Source organism: Pinus tabuliformis, chromosome 2_2 (genome assembly GCF_031772625.1).
Source record: "Pinus tabuliformis cultivar Carrire ecotype Pingquan chromosome 2_2, CPIR1, whole genome shotgun sequence".
NCBI lineage: Eukaryota > Viridiplantae > Streptophyta > Pinopsida > Pinales > Pinaceae > Pinus > Pinus tabuliformis.
In genome coordinates this window covers 261,721,139-261,742,578 of record NC_142300.1, presented here as the reverse complement: position 1 = coordinate 261,742,578, position 21,440 = coordinate 261,721,139, and the positions used below count along the sequence as shown (strand labels likewise).

The 21,440-nt window shown below is 40.4% G+C and overlaps 2 protein-coding genes across 3 annotated transcripts in view; both read left to right on the top strand.

Moving 5' to 3' along the window:
- Positions 1-21,440, top strand: part of HCF208 (chaperone (DUF2930)) — a 109,641-nt gene that overhangs the window by 48,610 nt on the left and 39,591 nt on the right. The window lies entirely within an intron of this gene.
- On the top strand, positions 5,396-9,613 carry LOC149192299 (uncharacterized). The gene is made up of 4 exons (XM_089406166.1): positions 5,396-5,450; positions 5,565-5,657; positions 8,788-8,929; positions 9,044-9,613. The coding sequence occupies exons 1-4, from the start codon at positions 5,396-5,398 to the stop codon at positions 9,453-9,455; spliced, it is 702 nt and encodes a 233-aa protein (XP_089262292.1). The 3' UTR covers positions 9,456-9,613.

The window sequence follows — 21,440 nt, the reverse complement described above, 5'->3', positions numbered from 1 at the left end:
AAACTTCGTCCTGAAGTTAGGGTATATAAAGTATTAGTAATTATTTAGCGATAAGTATAATCATGTAAGGATTATGTTCCATAATTGGATTTTCGTTTAATGTGGGGACACTTTAAAATTTATATTTTGAAAACTTATAGGTTTTTTTTTTTTTTTTTGTTACAACTTTAATATCCATGCTTTGTCCCAGCCGGGTTCCCAAGCTATTCTAAAATCATCCTATCCTTCCTAATCTCTTCCGCTCCCATCCTATCCTTCCTCTACTGGAGTATGCCATGGCTTCAACTATACTGATCTGTGTCGACTATATCGACTTGATTTCTCAGTAGGCATCCGGCAGTCATCATCACACATCTAGGGGAGCGTGACTCGCACAGTGCTCCCATGACTCCATGCTTTGGAGGATAAACGGTGGGTAATACCTCCACCCCTCCCTGTAGGACTAGGGTTATCACCCTATCATGGAATCTTATTGAGCCTCAATTGTTCTTAAAACTTTTGTCATCACGTGGTCATTTTGGTAACGATGCTATCTGCGATGTAAAAACTTGTCCATACATTATAACATATGCATTAATATATTCAAAGTAAACAATTTCTGTATAATTCATACATGTTATCTACAATATAACATACTTGGCCATATCCAGCTCATGTTATTAGCTTTCATATTAACTTGTAATTATTCTTTTATTTCTAGCTCATCAATCATATGCATATGCATCAATGAGACAAATTTATAGATATCTTAATTCATAACATAATTCATGATTTAGATTTTATAGCAAGTTTCATATTGGTATTTATATCCTAACAATGTTAATTAAATGAAGGCTGTAGAGCATTTGAAAGAATACAACAAGATGGAAGACAATTGAAGTCGTGTACTGAGTAATGCATCATAATTTCAGATTGAAGTAATTGTAAAATTGGTTCTCATTGCTACTTGAAGTTGCATAGTTAACAGGCATTAGAGTTCAGGTTTGATATGCCCAGTTGAGCAGATAATTTGATCTTTGTGCTTACTTGGGCATGCCTTTCCTCGGCACATATTTAGCATGTGAATCTTGGTAACAATACGCGAGTTGGATAAAGCTTAGTTGGATGGTTTGGTCAAAAGGTTGGATATGCCCAAATTTTCGGCACATATATGTTTCTGTTATGTTCTAACCTCTCTGAAAACATTTGTTCAAATCGTATTTTACCTATTCTAAAATAGAGGACAACCTTTAAATCTTTGAGCAATATGATTTGAAATATATATATGTGTATATATATAAGGTATATACATTGCAATTACTGATAAAAATATTTTTGAAGGAATGGCTATTCCTATATCTTGAAAATGGCATTGAGTTAAGAGTTAATTATTAAAATAGTTTATTTAACATTTAATATCCTTGTAGGTGGTGCAGAGTAATCCTTTGTGACTTTGCTTGGGCCATTTTATTGTAATGAGTCCGAGCACACAATGTGGAGGAAAACTTTGTCATTGAAAACCTTGGAAAGGACATCAAGGAAGCAACAGTAGTAGGGTCAGATGTGCCATGCATGACGGAAAAAGTTGCTGACAAAGATGAAGAAGAGATTGAGAAAGAAAAATTCAAGGTCAAGACTTCAGAGATTGGTGTTGAATTTGTTTCATTACAACTGGAGAATGTGGGCTCTCACTAGGTAGTGTGTTCCCAGATGATGGTGAAGAGTGTGCCATTCCTTTGGTGCTTTGTTCACAGTAAGAATGCAGTAACTGAGGCAGTTTGTTCAGAGTTCAATTTTATGCCTGCAAAAGCATTGTGAAAATTATTGTGTTGGTGGGAGAGGCAATAGTTTATATTTGTCACTGGATGAAACCAGTCAGAATGATGTAAGAATGCATGTTACAAATTCTTTGGATGAAGTTTCTGCAACAATGCATTTGCAAATATTGCCATTGTATGTCAAAAAAAAAAAACTTTAGTGAAACTCTGAGAAGTTTTTGTGGAGGAATTGGGAGAAATGCTTGTTCGATTATCAGAGAAATGATAAATCCGAAGCATGGTAGAATTTGTAGGTGTTATCAACATGCTTGAGTCAGAGAGTTAGAGAGTTCAAACGCAAGGAATTTTCAACTCATTTTTTTTTGGATGAAAGTTGTCAAGCTATTCCAGAGATGCATGACATGGAGATTGCTGAACTAGACATCACAAGGTTGGATTGCAAGAGGTTTTAAAACCTCTGGTTCACATTAATGAGAATCCTCCTAAACATGAATTTAATCAAGGGTTTAAAGGAGTCACCTGGATGAATTACAATTGTTAGGAAATGACAATGAACAAACAATTGTCAATTCTCGATAGATTTTTTTTTGATTTTCAGACTGCTCACGTGCTTACCAAATGAAAATCTCTGACCAAAATTCAATTTAACAGGCACAATGAAATTAATGCGTTGTTGAAAGATTCAAAATGTCATGGAAGAGGAGATGCAGTCATAGATGTAGAAATGGAGAATGATAATGGGTTTGTTTGGAAGAAAACATTTGGTACTGATATTATTATGCTCCAAAACATTGAGGATCTGAAGGTTTCGTTTTTGACAGAATCAAAGAAATTTGACAATTTTGTCATTGCTAATTTGAGTGAAAGTGATGTAGTGAAAACTCAGAGACTAAAAAAAATTCTAATTCGATAGAGCCTTTCCTTTTACAAGTCTTAATAATTTGATTAGTAAATAGCCAATGTGTATAGTAAAACTTTTGTTGGAAAATAAATTTTAGTTCTACAATGTCTTTAGTTTCGAAATCAAGTCTAAATGTAAAATGAGGGAAAGCATTTCTCATTCTCCTTTTATTGGGCCCTTCACAGATTGACACGGATTAGAAGCCTCATCTTAAACAGCAGTCTAATGAATTAGTATTGAATGTGTGGAAAAGTGCAACTGATTCTTGTAGACATATTATGCAGATAGTCAAAACGGTTATGGAAACAGAGGGTGGAAGTATTGATAAGACTTATCCATTGGTAGACGAACCTGAAAAGATTGAGAGATCAGCTTAGTTTACACTAGAAGCCACCTATCCACAGAATCTTAATGACCTTACTTTTCTAAAAAAAAAATTGTGACTGATGGTTATCAACAAGCAATGCAAATTGCTCAGTTTAGCATGAAGATAATGGATAGGTGTGCAAAGGAAACTGAACATGCAGCTTAGAATTTCAAAAGAGTGGAGAAGCTGTTGTCATTAGCATGGATATGGAGTGTGATTATACTAGGTAGACTGGTCTTATGAATGGGGAATTTGAAGAGGGGTAAATCAGTGAGGACTAACACAGAAATAGAGGCTAATATCACCCAGCAGAGTGCTCATATGAAGCCAGAATCTCCTTTAGTCCCGGATTCTTCTGTCCTCTATTTAAAACATTGTTGACCTCTGAAGTCAGGCATGTGTTTTTTAGAAACCGTTGATGCTGAGTTAAAAATTCCCAAGTGAACAGTCACACCATTTCTTTCCACTATTGGTGGCTTACATATAGTTCTGCTTTCTGTAGTATGCAAATCTATAGTATTTAAAGCAGCTGAAGCACCCAATGCTGAACTTCTCTTAGAAACAACGTCCTTTGTTGAAGATTCATCAAATGTCAAAGGATGCTTTGGTTCAACCTCCTGCCCTTCAGTCTCTAATAGACCAGTGTACTCCCTTTTGTAGGTAATATACTGGGCTTTTCTCCATCCATCCAATGGAAGAAAACCTCTCTCCATGTCCTGAGATTCATGGTAAAAATTTTCAACATATCAATTCTGCAAATCCAAGTGTGTTTCTTCATCTGCCAAAGTGTTGCCTTCAAACACTGAGGAATCATTAGTGTCTTCTCTAACTGTTTCTACAGAAGGGCTGAGAGATTCTCCAGCATCAGAATGTACATTCTGAAATTCTTTCCCCAAAATACTATTTTGTAAAATCTCAATTCTATGAGTGTTAACAGGAGACAATAACCTGCTCTCCCCAGAAATGTCAGGAGCACTATCTTCATCTCTCCAACTACCACGCACTGAATCAAAATCACTAGAATTATCCAACTCAGAGTACCACTCTTGCTTTAATTTATGTGCTGCCCATGTAGATAACTGTGTCTTGCACACCAGCTCGGCCATTTCCATGCTCAATAACATCTTTTACAATATGGTGATTGGTTCTTTTGGCTCTTGGTCAATTGCTCTCATCCACCATGGATCCATCGTAGGCAAGTTAACCCCTTTCTTCAATTTAACAAGTAATTGACCCTCATACACCTCATGGAGGAACTGTTCACTTTGAGAGAAAAACTGTTTCACATTCTCCTGCATCAATTTCACGTACTCCAACTTTCTTCGTGGGTGTAGTGTAAGCTTCGGAGGCAAAACCAGCAAGAACTACGGCCATATTTAAGTCGAAAGGTGGTCGCTCAGGTTCCAGTCCTCCATTTCTTTCATCGTTGTCCGCGGCTTTATCCTCTTCCACAGGTTGCCGGAAGAAATTGCACGTTAGAGCTCGACGACTTACCACTTTCTCCCACAAAAGTGGCATTTTCCAGTACAGATTCTTACTTCTCTTCTGTAAGTGTGCATTTCTTGCACAACAGAGCCGAGCAATGGATAACGCTGTACATGAGGAGGATTTTAAGCACAGAGTCGAAGGCTGAAGGATGTAAAACCCTATACAAGATGTAGCCATTCGAGATATTGAAAACTTTAGCGGAGATGGTTTACGATGGGTTATTATTATATTGCTTGTGTTGTTTATAATATTGTGACTAATACATGTCATTACTTACTAATATATGCCTACAATGGCTCTCGGGTCAGAGCGCAAACACTGTGATGTTTGGGGGTCTCCACTGCCACCCGTCTCTCGATGAACGCCCTGTTCGTGACCTTTTGAGCTCTAGGCGGTGAAGGCCTGGGAGCGTTTTGATGGATTGATGGAACATCTGCTTTATAGCTAGACGTCATATGCGATTATAACCGGGATATGCTACCATGTGATTACCCTATCAGCAAAACTATGAATAGAAGTGACACATCATTACTCTTCAATGTATATTTTGTGAACCCCACGATGATACAGAAAGATAATCATTCGATTAGATGTTCCTCTATCCACCGGTGGTTGACATACGTCAAAGGTTTAGGCAATTAGTATCATCGTTTGACACCAAACGCCACCTAAGAAATGAGTTTCGACATGTCAGGTGTTTAAAAACGATGTATGAGCACTTTGGCTTTTATAATGCATGCAGGGTCATTAGTTTCATTCTAAAAGGTGCATAAGATTTGCGGAGAGGCTACGCTGTGGCTAAGGAAAATATTCACCTATGGTAAAATAGACAGCAACACACAAAATGACCAACAATACTCAGGATGGAGGGAGAATGGAACAATGCATGGAAGGTATTCTCATAAGCTATTGAACAACGGTGAGACTCCTGTGAAGCGTGAGTATTAGCATAATAAGTTCGAATCTCATGCTTAGCAGCTAAGCAGTTCTAGTGTGTAGTTTAGTAGCTGTGATAATTTTTTGTTTTTTTTTTTTTTTTTTTGTAATTCAGAATTTGGTTGCTATTGGCATCGGTGTGGTAGCGGTGGAGTTTTGAGAATTCTATCGTTGGTGCCAGAAATTAGACAATATTTGGCAGAAGAAGGTGTAATATCAGTTCAACAAGGACTTAAATAACTACAAACAGATGAAATTATGTCGTTGCAGATGCAAATCACCGACCTTGGCCGTCTATCAGTTCTTTGTTTTTGGGCATAAATTGTATAATACTTCCATCATTCTCTTGTCCAACATTGGCTTCTTTTCTGAGGAAATCATCTTCTAAAATCGCCATCAATGAGCCATTAATAACACTGAGGAGACTTACATAATTGTTTTTGAAGCTTAAATAAACTTGTATTACTAGTTCTGACTTACTATATATATAATTTTTATTTTTATTTATTTGTTTATTTTTATTTTTTAATTTACAATGGTTTGTTATTTTTTTGCTCTTTGGTGTACACATATTACATAACGTATGAGTCATATCATTACAGGGACGAATATCTAAGATGATAAATCAATACAGTGATAGATTCTCACACTAGATGATATTTGAATTAAATAACATAAGGACCTCTAGTGAGACCCTGAAACCCTATATGTATTATCGTGGAGTCTTCAGCAATACGATAAGCTATATTGGAGATAGACTTAATTCCCTGAAATTGGAGCCATAGAACAAGCTTCACGTCTCTATAATTATCCAACTAATACATCATTGTAAAAATCAACCACTGTAAAATCCCTCTATTTGTCTCTTCATTATTCAAGAGTTCAGTAAATGACTTTAGAACATAATATTTTTTTTTGAATTCAAATGTAACCTTATCTTAACAGACTTAACAGATCCGAGAGTTTGAACATAGCTCTGATACCAAAATGTAAAGCCCTGAAATTTTTAACAGGATATAACTATTCAAAATATAAGAATTTATCAATTTGATGTTAAGTACCTACCTGATGTTGTAGTACCTACAACATCAGGTAGGTACTTAACATCAAATTGATAAATTCTTATATTTTGAATAGTTATATCCTGTTAAAAATTTCAGGGCTTTACAGGTATGTTCAAATAAACCCCTATGTTAATGAATTTTTTGATAGTCTTAGGATTATTCTTGCTTGCCTATTTGCCTACAAACATTTTGCTTGTTTTTTTTTTGTCCATTTGCTATGATTTTCATGCCCATGAGCAAATGCAAGTGTTTTCTCCATATTTGGACAACAAACTCCATTTTTTTTTAACTTTCAAATGCACCTTCTTATTGTCATTTATGGTTTTTCATTGAATTCACATTGCAAATAATGTAGCAAAAAAATTATTTTGTAAAATGAGGTGGTTATTACTTATTAATTCCAATTTTTTTTTTTGGTGCCCTAGGTTTGAGTTAGCTCACTACAAAATTCAAACATGCCAAAAGCCTTGGACCCATTTGGGAGTATGGGGAGCTTGATGGTGGGACAAATTAGGCATATCTTACATGCAAATTATGTGGGACCAGGATGATAGGAGGGGTTACACGATTGAAATACCATCTGGCTAGACTCACCTGACATGATGTTGGGATTTGTACAGTTTCTAGTCTGGAGCTTATACAAAAAGCTCTTGAGGCAATTGATGAAAAAGACAGAAAGAAACAAGGTTGAACATGCAGGTAGATCTTTTGAGATATCTTCTCCTGATTTTGATGCTGAGGGTAGTGGGAGGGACTCCACAACATCACCTGCTACTGCTAGTGAGAGGTCATCCTTTTTTTGTTCCACGAATAGGACATGGATCACAACTTGGCATAAAATCACTTGTTAAAAAAAAGGAGAAGCAAGAAGCAGATAGAGTCATGGGGAGGTGTCTTTTTTGGAGCGACTTACCTCTCAGCATCACCAAAACCAATCCATTTTGGCAGACAATGTGTGATGCTATTGCTGTTGTGGGTCCAGGGAAAAAAGTGCTACATATGAGGAGTTGCGGGGGCCAATTCTTCAAGCAGTAAAGCAGGACATCAACTCTAGATTGGCGGAGTTGAAAAAAACATGGGAAGTTACTGGATGCACAGTGATGTCTGATGCTTGGACAGATAGGAAGGGTAGGACCCTTCTAAATTTCTTCTTACATTGTCCTAAAGGCACCATGTTTATTAAATCAATGGATGCATCAGAACATATCAAAGATGCAACAACGATATGTGAGTTGTTAGATGGGTTCATTCGGGAGATTGGTGTGCAAAATGTGGTGCAAGTCATAACAGACAATGCAGCTAATTATGTGTCTGCCGACAAGATGCTTATGGAGAGGCATCACACATTGTTCTAGACTTCGTGTGCAACACATTGTCTCGATTTGCTGTTTGAGGATATGGGGAAACTCTCCTTCATCAAGGAGGCGGTTGATATGGCTAAAAGCGTCCCCAAGTTTATTTATAACCATGCTTTTGTCCTTAGCCTCATGAGGAAGTTCACTAGAAACAAGGAGTTGCGGCGTCCTGCGATCACACATTTTGTCACAAACTTTATTACTCTCCAGCCTTTGCTTCGATGTCAGTTCAAGTTGAAGCAAATGTTAGTGTTTGATGACTGGCGTAATTGTAGATACCGCAGGAGATAGGACGGGAAAGCCATTGCAAAAATGGTGTACTCTGAGACGTTTTGGCGTGGAGTAGAAGAAGCATGCTCAGTTAGTGAACCTATAGTAAAGGTTCTCAGATTGGTAGATGGGGAGAAGCCTGCAATGGCTTATTTGTATGAGGTCATGGATAGGGCTAAGGAGGCCATTTGTTCTTATTATGCAAACAAGGGTTCTGCTGGCCTTGATAGGCATATGATGTTATGGGATGTGATTGATAGTCAGTGGAAAGAGATGCTTCATCGACCCATTCATGCAGCAACACTCTTCCTCAACCCCGCATTTTCATATAAGTGTGGCTTTGATTTTGATGGTGAGGTGATGGAAGGGCTCCATTCCTGTATTCATAGGATGGTACCTGATCCTGAGCTTTGTAGCAAAATCAATCACGAGATACAATTTTATTGGGATTGTATTGGCCTATTTGGCTTTGATGATGCTATTAAGGAAAGGACCCTCTTCATGCCTCGTAAGTGACAGGTCATCACTCATTAGAAATTAGAATTTCCCTATAATTCTATTTTTTTTAAAATTCAATTATGTAACTTTTATTTGAAAGTTTAATTATGTTTTAAATTTTTGAATTTTTTATTTCTTTATTTTGTTGTAGATATTTGGTGGCGAAGCTATGGTGCAAGGGCACCAAATTTGCTGAAATTGGCCATAAGAATCTTGAGTCAAACATGTAGCTCTTCAGGGTGTGAGTGCAATTGGAGTGTATTTGAGAAAATACACGCAAAAAAGCACAACAGGTATAACTTTGAGCTCCAACCTTCAGTTGAGCAATTACACTTATTGTAATTTTTAATTTAAGACCTTCAAGTGTCAAGAGTCAAGACTCATTAGTTTTTTTGACACTCTTACAGGTGGGAGTTCGCACGCCTCAATGATTTAGTGTATGTGCATTACAACATCCGACTTCGAGTAAGGCAAATAGAAGCACCAATGGATCTAGATGCCATTTCCTTAGACAATATTGATGTATTGTCTCAGTGGAGGGTGGAGTCTGAGGAGCCCATCTTGGAAGAGTCAACTTCATGGTTAGAGCTAGATGATCCATTAGAACAGGGGCAGCAAGAGGAGGACCTGGAGGAGGAGCAACACTTGGAGGAGGAGCAAGAGGAGGAGGAGGAGGAGGACATTGTGGGAGCATCAACATCAACACCATCTGCTATAGATATAGGAGAGCACAACTCCATACCTAACACTCATTATTTGACATTAGGTGCAGAGGTAGGCCCAAGGCCTTCTACTACTAGGGGCAGGCCTGACAAATAGCCCATCATGTTTTCCCGTAAAAGGGGGAGAGGGCAGTGATTTCAGATAGATAGCTGCTAGTTTTATTTGTTTTGCTACATATAACTCATGATGATGAGATACTTTTATTTTGTATTGGTTCTCCACATTTGAGTTATTGAATGGACAATTATCAGGGATCAACAGGATTTGGTATCGCCTTTGATGTATCATTTCTATTTGACATCATATATATCAGTGCTTTCTTCATATTTATGTGCCAATGTGTTTATTTCATGTTGTTATTGCTTTATATGCTTAAAAATCTGAAAAAAAATGAATATATTATGCATTTTTTATGCTTGCCGATATTTGCTGATATTTTGCCGATATTTTCTCCAATATGGTTGATAAGATGTTTTTTGGACTCTCGCCGATATTTTGCCAATACCGATATTTTCAACACTGATATTAAGGCAACTCCACACTGCATAGTAACAATTTTGGGTATTCAAATCATGCAAGAAAGGTATAGAAGTTTTCTGAGTTGTGACCTTGTTCCAGAAGCAGACTTATATATATATATATATATATATATATATATATCAAGCTAAGGACACAAACATGCATATTAAGGCAACTCCACACTGCACAATAACAATTTTGGGTATTCAAATCACACAAGAAAGGTATAGAAGTTTTCTGAGTTGTTACCTTGTTCCAGAAGCAGACTTATATATATATATATATATATATCAAGCTAAGGACACAAACATGCATATTAAGGCAACTCCACACTGCACAATAACAATTTTGGGTATTCAAATCACACAAGAAAGGTATAGAAGTTTTCTGAGTTGTTACCTTGTTCCAGAAGCAGACTTATATATATATATATATATCAGTTATGGTTGTGTCAACTGTCCTATTGTGAAGTGAAGCCGACCTAAGAGGTTGTATAATCACAAAATTGTCCTGAAACATCAGCGTGCTACAAGTCTACATCTTCAGAAGGATCAAAATCGTGACTAGGGCTTTCATCACTTAAAGCAGACCATTCTGAGCAACATTATTAATTATACGAGTTTGGCTTCATTGTCACTATTACTGCAGTCAGAATAAGTGTGTTGCAGCAGTATCAAGGAAGTGGTGAGTCTTCTTGCAATTTGAAAATGTATTGTACAAAATCCTATGATTGCTGACCCAGTTTGGTCATGAGGGTTGACTGTTAGCAGTTTGAAGTTGCTACGATAGTCTCTTACTTCGTAGCAAGAATTTCACATCAATTTGACAGTAAGCAATTCTTGAGCATCCAGTGGCACCTACAGGGCTACTTGAAACTTCCCTATTGTTCTCTGAGCAGTGAGAGTGGTTCTGCAGTATAACATGGTATGTTTGGAGGCATTGGTAGTGGCATTACTGTTGCTTATCATTGATGACATAAACAAGGAAAATTTTGGTAGAATAGTGGTGTAGCAGATACAGAGGAATTCTGAAGTAGAAGAAGTTGAAGAGTTGAATCCGTGATTGGTGACTGTTCATAAGGACTTCATCATCCACAACGGTATGGTAATTACATCATCTTGAATCATCTACAACAGTTCAATCATCAAGGTACAGTTGTTTACATATCTCAAGAATTGTAAGGGTTTTGATTGCTATAAGGTTTTTTTTGGGCTTTCATCTATTGTCATATCCAAGATTCCAAACTCACTGTAAGTAGGCCATTATCCCTGGTATGGGAGCCTACCATTGTCAAAAGAAGTCAATTCATTGTAAGTTGGCCATTATCCCTGGTAGGGGAGCCTACCATTGTCAAAAAGAAGTCTATTAATTGTAAGTGGTATATTGTCCTTGGTACGGGAGCCCACATTAGTTGATTTTATCTATTGTCATTTGAGGGTGGTCAGTTGGTGCTAGGTAGGTGGTTGAAGTCACCTTCAGGTTGGAGCTTGAAAACACTTCAGGGTGGTAGGGTGGTGCAAGGGCAAGTTGGAACTTGCTAGGGTGTTGGAGCATCCTTTCAACTGACTCCTGATAAAACCAAGGCATTGGGGTGCCCTTCTAGTGGGAGCTTGAGAATGAATGCTTTTCTAGAGTTCTAGGGACTTGGGGCTTTCTTTTCAGTTGGAGCCGAAGATTACTATAACTTATTAGAAAAACGTTTGGTGGTTTTTGACCTGGAGGGGGTTTTCCACCTAATTCTCGTGTCTACTATTTATTCATGTTTTGAATTACTACTGAAGATTAATTAATGCTCTTAAAAGATTAATAAGCTACTAATTGCTAAGAAATATCGATTCACCCCCTCTCAGTATTTCCAGCAATTAGTATCAGAGCTGGTCCTTGTAAAATTAGTCTAACCGTTGAAGGGAGATCATGGAGTACACCAAGAATGGAGTTCCTCTATTTGATGGACAAATTAATGCACCATGGAATGGAAGGATGTAGGTATATATACTTGCACAAGGATATGATATTTGGGAAATAGTCGAACAGGGCTATGATGTAAAAGCCAAGAATGCCATTATGAGTGGACTCACTCAATTTTTCTATGTTAAGGTGTTGAGTTGTAAAACAATTAAGGAACTTTGGGGCAAGCTTCAAAACATATATGAAGGAGACTCAGAGGTCAGAGAAGCAAAACTTCAAATTTGCAGAGCTCAGTTGAATAATTGAAGATGAAGGAAGATGAGAACATTGTAGCTTTCTTTCAACAAGTGGATGAAGTAACAAATGCCTTGGAAGGACTAGGAGAACCAACCAATAAAAAGGTTATTGTACGAAAAGTCCTAAGATCTCTTCCAACAAGATTTAATCCTAAAGTTTGCCTTAGAAGATAGATTAGGCTTGAACAACCTTAGCATGGAGGAGCTTGTAATGTTCCAAACAAAGAGAAATAATGCTATGCAAAGTAAACAATAAAAACAACACCATACAATTGAAACATTCAGTGCACAACCATAAAAAGTCCAGGAATAACCAACAATTGAGCCATTTTATTATAATCTGGGAGAAAAGTACAATAATGTGGAAGTGGTGCACCTGGGCTTGCCTCAATGGCAAGTGTGATCAAGCCCAGGTGGTAATATGTCAAGCCCATATGGCACAAATAAATGCTGCAATGATGCCCTGCGTTGCCCTTGTGAAACTGTGCTGTCTGTTGCAAAGATGCTGCTGGAAACCCCACCTCCAGTGCTCATAAAATTATAGGAAATTAACCCCAACCTCTCCACCAAATACCCAGAATAACCCACGAAGGAATTGGCCAAATGTTGACCTCAGAATTTTGGCCCAAATTCCCCTTAGCTCCTCTAGCTGCTGGCTGAGTTGGGACCCCTGTTTGACCCCTTAGATCTGCCCATAAAATTCTATAAAATTAGGAGTGTGATCCTTGCCTAAAACCCATAAAAACCCAGAAAGGGTTTCCCTTGGTTCCAACCTTCAAAAATTGACCCTTCACAACTTGGCCCTCCTCCAATTTCGAATTCTGTTGTTGTGACTGATCTTGTCAATCTTTGCTCTCCCAACTCCAACAATCCTCCTCAAATGGCCCTCCAAATGATCTCCCAGCCACCTAGCTCCAAACTCCCCCGGATGGTGCTGCCCCAAAGAGTCTCACTCCAATGACTATGCAGTCATGGAGGAGTTGATGCAGTCCTGCGTGTGATGAAATGAGAGCTGCGTGTAGGATGGCCCTCTTGTCTGTAGAAGAACTCCCTTCTAGGGATGGCACTCAAAGTCCACCGAAGAAAGGGTTGAGATATCTGCTCGGAGACATTCGTGTGCTAAACAACACAGTAACCCGGCTAATATGTAAAAGATAAGATGCTGAAATGAGGTGAGTTGCCTTCCTTATATAAATTTCGCGGAGCACTTTTCCCTCCATTGTGAGTCCCTCACTTAACCATCTATTTCTCCTCCATGCAAGTCGAACTAGGGTATGCATATTCTCCTAGTGTGGGTGGCCTCCACGTAAAAATTAACCACATCGAAATAACTTCTACTAAGTCTAGCCTCCTAATAAAATCGAATGGGCCCCATCACCTCCAAAATTGGCCCCAAAATGTAGAAGTTAATCATGTTCCAAAATAATTTAGGAAGGGACATTACAGTCCTCCCCTCCCAAATGTTGCTTGTCCCCAAGCAACTTTAGTGTTGGATGCTCAAGTATGTGCTCGCCCTCCAAGTGGCATCCTCATCTGGCAAGCTCCTCCAATGCACCAAGAATCGTTTGTCCTCAAGCATTGCTTGAGCAAGCATCCTCTCTAACTGCTGCTCCCCACTGTCACTGCGAAATGTGCCAGGGTCCCAAATGTGCCACTGGATCGTGCCTGACCTCTGCATTGCCCTAATATGAAATAATCCTTCAATACCAGGATCCCAGGCCATCCTGCCCAACATGAAGCTCCCCTCGCTCCACTCATTATCTTGCTCGGTGCAAGTACCAGAAGTCCCCTGCTCCATCAATGACTTGCAAAAGCCTAATGGAAGATTTGTATGATCTCCCCCTGTAGCAGCCAACTCATCCCTAAAGGTTATTGAGTTGTGAAGAGATGTGATGCCCCAGTTCCCTGCTAGTCCCAAAGTGGTGCCACCATGCTGACACTGCTCTACTTTGACTATGACATACTCCCCATTGTGCGCAGACAATATCCTCCCCTCCTGAGGCCTAGTGGCGAAAAATTTGTGAGAGTCAAGCTAATCTTGCCCGAGCATCTCCATGATGCCAATATCTACCCCTCCACTTCCAATCTCAACTCTAAGCCATAACAGGACAAGTCTTCCTCGCCATAACAGGACAAGTCTGCCTCGCCATGCAGTGGAGGTTTCAGTGATCCCCCATGTGTCAAACCCAAAGTGAACTGGATCATCCTCTGCCATGGCCTTGCTCGTCATAAAGTGGAGTGATCTGCTCGCCAACCGGACCCCAAATTCCCCAAACATAAGGGGAGCTCATAACTCCCACCCCTCATAGGATGTCGCTACATAATGTCGTTACCAGCTAGAACCCATTTGGTCCTCATCTCCGATCCCTATATGTATTCTCTGGGTGGACCCCAAGTATAAGGATTAGGTCCCATGCTTGTGAACCTGCCCTGTTCTTGCCAGACCACACAGTGAAATCCACTATCCCAACTCCTGATGATACACCTCGACACTGCTCGGAGTCTGGGTACCCTCCTATAGACGAAGTCTACCATCCACCGTCCTTCAAGTGTGAGCTCATGGGTGGAATATATGCTACCTCGGCTATCAACCATGCCATCCCTAAGCTTGTATTCGACAGCTCGTGCACTTACCAAGGGTCTCAACTGAAGCGTCTCCTCCCGGCTCATGGCATGCAGTGTCTCATCCAATTGTCTAGGGTGAGCCTCCCATACCCTGCTGCCTGAATGGAGAGTGTCAAGGGGAAACAACCAAACACTTTGTGACTGTAAGCAACACTGGAGGATGATGGGCAGGTATGTCCCAAATGGTATGATCAAAATTCTGCCGTAATGCCCAAGAGTGATCCTACAGACGACACTCTCCGCCTTGGATCTGCTGATAACTCCCTCGAAGCCCTGTCTCCGCTAAGCATGGTGTCCCTAGATGCTCAACAATGTCCTCATCGATCCTAGGTGAGTTGCATCCAACGATACACCTAATGCCCCTGTCCATATGCCTCCTTGGAGGCAATGCTCCAAGAGCCCGCTGCGTCGCACCATGCGTCGTTGCACACCCCTAAGCAACACCGCATTCCTCGACATGCCACTGTATGCCGCAACCTGTCCCTGTACACCACTGGATACCCCCGGTTATGGCTATGCCATCTTGTACTGTCCTATGTCCTTCGTGTGTCACTGCACTGGTCACTCCCTGCATGCACTCAACCATGCCCATCTGCAGGCCAATGCTCCACGCTAAATGCTCCTACCCATCCCCGAATGAGATGGCCTAAAGCTGTGTCCCTATGCGTTGGCCCACACCTGATCGGTATCATCACCTCCATCGTCGCATCATCATACCCTCTGGTGAATGGATCTTCACTCCAAATCCTCCCTGAGGGATCCGAGAAGTGAATCTCCCTATGTGTCAACAGTGATGCTACCCTTGCGCTACTCCTCTGCGTCCTCTGTGCCCCACACAAAAGTGAAGAATCCCCAACTCCATACAAGGTGCCATTTGGTGGCCTGCCAATGCCACCTCCTCTGACAAACTCCTGCCAGAGTGTGTTGATCACCCCGTGATCCTGTGTACAAACGTCGTACCAAGTCAACCCAAGAAGCCTGTCCATAAACTGGTTGGCCACTGGTGTTGACCGAAACTCTCCTAGCGGAGGTGCACGCTCGACTGCTAGGTCAACTATACCCTCTAGGTCGTAGTCAACCGGTATACCTGGGAAATGATAGGTGGTCCCTCTCGGATCCCAATGCCAGTCGGGGCTTCCAGCATCCCCAGTGCCTGGAAACTCCTACTGAGCTCCACCTGGGTCCACTACCATCTCCATAGCCCACTCCACTGGGTACCAACTCAAAATCTCTTGCCACCCAACCCCAAGAGAGGGATCAAATGCACAAACTCCCGCACATAGAACAACCTCAACATGCGGGTGTTGCACTCTATGCAACTCAGGGTGTCTCATCTCACTATCATGGTCAATACATAAAATCTGACTAGGTAGCTCTGTCTCTCTCTGTCCAATGGGTCAAGGTAACCTAACAGTGCTGCCAACTTCGTCTATGTATGCCCAAAGAGGGCTGCTCTCACGCTCCAACGTGCACTCTAGCCGCATTGGTAGGGAATCCAACCGCTCCCCAACCTGAGTCAATTTGGTCCTGGACTCGGCACAAACCGCTCTCATGCCCTCCAGCTCCTCGTTTTGCTGCAAAATGTCCTCACGCACTAATGTGACCTTCCTTTTTAATGCTAGAAGGTCACCCTGAAACTGGTGGAACTGCCGTGGGCATCTATCGCCTGTGAACTCGGTCACAACTCCAGATACCTCAGCAACTATTGGCATCTCGTCCATGGGGGGCTCCTCCTCAATAGATGGCTCTATCTTCTTCACCAAGGTGTCAATTGGGGCTATCAAAGAGGTCTCTAATAAAGGTGACTCCTGTGCCACATCGGGTGCTCCTCACCATCCTGTGGGCTCTCAGCATCATGCTCAACCTCCTTCTCAGGCTCCTGATATCTAAAGCTAGGTCTCCACCAACAAAATCGCCCCCCTGGTTTCACCCTCTAACTGTCTCTATCTTGCGTGCTCCTTTTCAGGAGATCTGGTGCCATGATTTGGTCGACTTTCCCCACATGATGTAGATGGTTGCACCCCTATGACTTGATCACCTCTAATGCCTCTTTTGTAAGGGTGAGGATGGGTTTGGTCTATCACCCTCCTCAACTGGGCCAACCGCTTATCGTCCTAATGAATTCTACCCCATAATTTCTGCATACTGGATTTCTATTGAGCCATGGGTTTGTCTTCGGTTTCACCCGTCACTGTGCACTCATACCCAAAGCTTCCATGATCTTTTGGCTAGTTTCCCATAGCTGGGCCAAGATCATGCTTTGATACCACTGTAATGTTCCAAACTAGGAAAAATAGTGCTATGCAAAGCAAACAATAAAAACAACACCATACAATTGAAACGTTGAGTGCACACCCATAAAAAGTCTAGGAATAACCAACAGCTGAGCCATTTTATTATAATCTGGGAGGAAAGTACAATAATGTGGAATTGGTGCACCTGGGCTTGCCTCAATGAAAAGTGTGATCATGCCCAGGTGGTAATATGTCAAGTCCATATGGCACAAATAACTGCTGCAATGATGCCCTGCGCTGCCCTTGTGAAACTATGCTGTCTGCTGCAAAGATGCTGCTGGAAACCCCACCTCCGGCGGTCAGAAAATGATGGGAAATTAGCCCCGGCCTCTCCACCAAATACCTAGAGTAACCCACAAAGGAATTGGCAAAATGTTGACCTCATAATTTTGGCCCAAATTCCCCGTAGCTCCTCTAGATGCTGGCTGAGTTGTGAACCCTGTTTGACCCCTTAGATCTGCCCTTAAAATTCTATAAAATTAGGAGTGTGATCCTTAACCAAAACTCAAAAAAACCTAGAGAATGTTTCCCTTGGTTCCAACCTTCAAAAATTGACCCTTCACAGCTTTGCCCTCCTCCAATTTTGAATTTTGTTGCTGTGACTGATCTTGTCAATCTCTGCTCTCCCAACTCCAACAATCCTCCTCAAATGGCCCTCCAAATGATCTCCCAACCTCCCAGCTCCAAACTCCCCCAGATGGTGCTGCCCAAAGAGTCTCACTCTAATGATTGCACAGTCATGGAGGAGATGACGCAGTGCTGCGTGTGATGAAATGAGAGCTGTGTGTAGGATGGCCCTCTTGTCTGTAGCTTCCCTCTATACTCCTGAAAATGATGAAGGATGCTCTTATCTCCCCAACTTCCTGGAGTGCCTCACGTTGTGACTATGCAATCCCTGCGTTGTTGTTACTCCCCCTGATGCTGGTACTCGACTTACAACTGCTGTAACTCGTCTTCTTGCTCTGCTACAAATTGAGATGAAGAAGAACTCCCTTCTAGGGATGGCACTCAAAGTCCACCAAAGAAAGGGTTGAGATCTCCGCTCGGAGACATTCGTGTGCTAAACAACACAGTAACCCGGCTAAGCAGCTCGAGCAACTAAGATTGAGTTCAATATGTCAAAAGATAAGATGCTGAAATGAGGAGAGTTGCCTTATATAGAATTCATGGAGCACTTTTCCCTCCATTTTCCCTCCATCGTGGGTTCCTCACTTAACCATCTATTTCCCCTCCATGCAAATTGAACTAGGGAATGCATATTCTCCTAGTGTGGGTGGCCCCCACGTACAAATTAACCACATCGAAATAACTTCTACTAAGTCTAGCCTCCTAATACAATCGAATGGGCACCATCACCTCCAAAATCGGCCCCAAAATGTAGAAATTAATCATGTTCCAAAATAATTTAGGAAGGGACATTACAGAGCTACACGAGATTCTTACATCTTATGAAATGAGGATTGAACAGGAAGATGGTCCATCTAACCGAGAAGCAACATTCACAACTTCCAATAAGACTGGAAAGGATAAATAAGAATCAAAACCAGGCTACAGTAGTTGCGAAGAAGTAGAATACTCAGATGAAGAAATTGGTAACTTTGTGAGAAAGATGAACTGAGGAACAGGTAAGTTCAAAGGTGAACTTCCACTAATATGTTTCAATTGTGGAGAGATTGGTCACTTTGCAACTAATTGTCCTCAATAGAATGAAGAAGAATCCAAGAAAGGGAAGAAGGGTCAAAGAAGATTCAACAAAGAAGGCAAAAAGAAAGGCTTTAAGAAAATATTTTTCTCTAGAGAAGACAAGCCCACATCTGAAGAAGAAAGTAACAATGACGAAGAAAACAATACAGGAAGAGTACTATTCATGGATAGGGACAACAAGAAGGAAGGATCTGGGGAAGAAGAAGAAGAGATGGACAAGATTCATTTTCAAAACAAGATGGTCAGAGTTATAAAGGATCTTAAGGTTGAAAAAGAAAATGTTAAATCTCTTGAAACCGAATTGAAGATAGCAAAAGATCATTCCAGAAGCCTCAATAAGAAAAATAAAGAATTAGAAGAAGCCATTATCAACCTTAAAGTACAATTGGAAGAAGCCAGAAAAGTTGAAGATTCTCTCAAAAAAGAACTTGAAAGCAACAAGGCAAGAGAAGATTTAGAAGCAAAGATAATCTATCTACGTAAGGAAGCAAAGAAGACGAGAAATGTTCAGCAAAATTTTGCGAACAACTCCAAAGCATTAGATGAGCTCATCAATAGTCAAAAGATGCACAATGACAAGACAAGATTCGACTACAAGGAAACATTTGTTAAAGGATCAACCTCTCGCACAATAGAAAAGGGAAATGAATAGAAATCTTATGCAATAATTGGTAGAGGATCTACTGAGAAGGAAAGAGGATTCCTAGGACCCAATGGAACAAAAGGTTCAAGATCAACAAGAAGGATCATGCAGGACAGTGATGCGAATAAGGTCTCCCCCTTAGGTATCAAAATATCTTTCTTGGTGTTTGTTATTCATGTGGAAATTTTGGACATAAAGCTATAAATTGTCAAGCCTATGGTAGAAACAAAAGCAGCTTTGGAAGGTCTTTCAGGGATCCCAAAAACTTGCAAGAGGACTACAAGCAAAACTACAAGAAGTTTGGTCATTTGAGCAATGAAGTAGAATGCTATAAGTGCAACAATTTTGAACATTTGGCTAAAGATTGCAGGTTAACTGTTCCCCCAAGGGAATCACAACAGAATCAAAATTCTCAAGTCTGGAGGAAGAAAATTGAAAGATGCACACTTTCCCTAAAAGCTTAAATCAAGAAGAATGTATGGTATGTTGCTAGTGGTTGCCCAACGCATATGAACGGAGACAAGAATAAATTCATAACTCTTAAAGAAGGAAAGGGTGGAACGATGTCTTTTGGAAATGACAGATTTGCAAATGTTAAAGGAATAGGTACAGTCAAGCTTGGAAGCAAGGATGCTACAATAGAGGACGTGCTTCTCATTGAAAATATGAATCATTGTCTGCTGAGTGTAAGTCAAATGTGTGATCAAGGACACACATTGCTCTTTGAGTCAAAGAAATGTGAAATAAGAAGAGGGAAATCCGGCCAATCGGTGGCTACTGCAACTAGAACTCCAAACGACATATACTCTTTGGATGAGACTGTTAAAGGTTGTTTCTTGGCAAAAGAAGACGAAAGTTGGCTTTGACACATACAGATGGGACACATGAACTTTGACAATCTCGTCAAAATTAGCAAAAAGGAAGCTGTAGGAGAAATGCTGTTGATTTCAAAACCTACCAGCGCTACATGTAAACATTGCAAGCATGTAAAACAGATAAGGGTTGAATTCAAGATGAAAGAACATTCCACATCAAAACCATTGGAATTGATACACACTGATCTATGTGGAGTGTGGAATGATGAAGACTAAAGGATTAGATGGTGAACAATACTTCATGTTAATGATTGATAATTATACTAGGATGACAACAATCAAATTTTTGAAGAATAAGTCCGAAGCATTTGAATGTTTCAGAATCTACAAGGAAATGGTTGAAAATGAAACTAATTTGAAGATCAAATGTTTGAGATTGGATAACGGTGGAGAATTCACATCCAAAGCATTTCTGCACTATTGTGAGGAACATGGAATAAAGAGACAGTTCTCAACAGTTAGGACACCATAACAAAATGGAGTTGTCGAAAGGAAAAATAGAACTGTGGAAGAGATGGCCAGAACAATGCTCAATGATTCAAAATTGGACAATTTTTTTTGGGTTCAGGCAGTTGATACAACTGTGTATATTTTAAACACATGATTGCTTAGAAGCCACTGTGATAAGACTCCATATGAACTATGGAGGGGAAGACCAACAAATGTCAAACATTTCTAAGTCTTTGGAAGCAAATGCTACATTAAAAGGGAAGGCCAGAAAACAAGAAAATTTGACTCTCGAGTAGCTGAAGGCATCTTCGTTGGTTATTCATGCAAAAGGAAAGCATACATATGTTATAATTAGATACCTGATCAGATACCTAATCAGATAGTTGAAGGCATTAATGTAATGTTTGATGAAGCTCGTGGACCAAAAATTGAACAAGGAAGCTTATGTTTAGGCGAACCAAAGACACAAAAGGCAAAACTAGAAAAGGTCAAAGAGGAAGCCCCAGAGCAAGTGAAGTCAAATGAGGGAACAACAACCAACGAAGAAGAAACAAGAGATGAACAACAGGCACCTTTGAAGATTCCCAAGAAATGGCATCAAAAGAACCATCCTTCAGATCAAATCATTGGGGACATTAATGAAGGGATTTGAACTAGAAGAAACTGACGGCTACAAATGTCAGAACAAGCACATCTTGCACTCTTGGCCACATTTGAGCCTAACAATTTTGAAGAAGCTAGTCATGATGAACATTGGATAACAACTA

Bases quoted from the DNA above. Each gene is read 5' to 3' on its own strand.
- LOC149192299 (XM_089406166.1), top strand. From the start codon at position 5,396: ATGCATGGAAGGTATTCTCATAAGCTATTGAACAACGGTGAGACTCCT. The intron at 5,451-5,564 runs GTGAGTATTAGC...TTTGTAATTCAG, and splicing joins CGGTGAGACTCCTGTGAAGC to AATTTGGTTGCTATTGGCAT. The intron at 5,658-8,787 runs GTGTAATATCAG...ATTTTGTTGTAG, and splicing joins ACAATATTTGGCAGAAGAAG to ATATTTGGTGGCGAAGCTAT.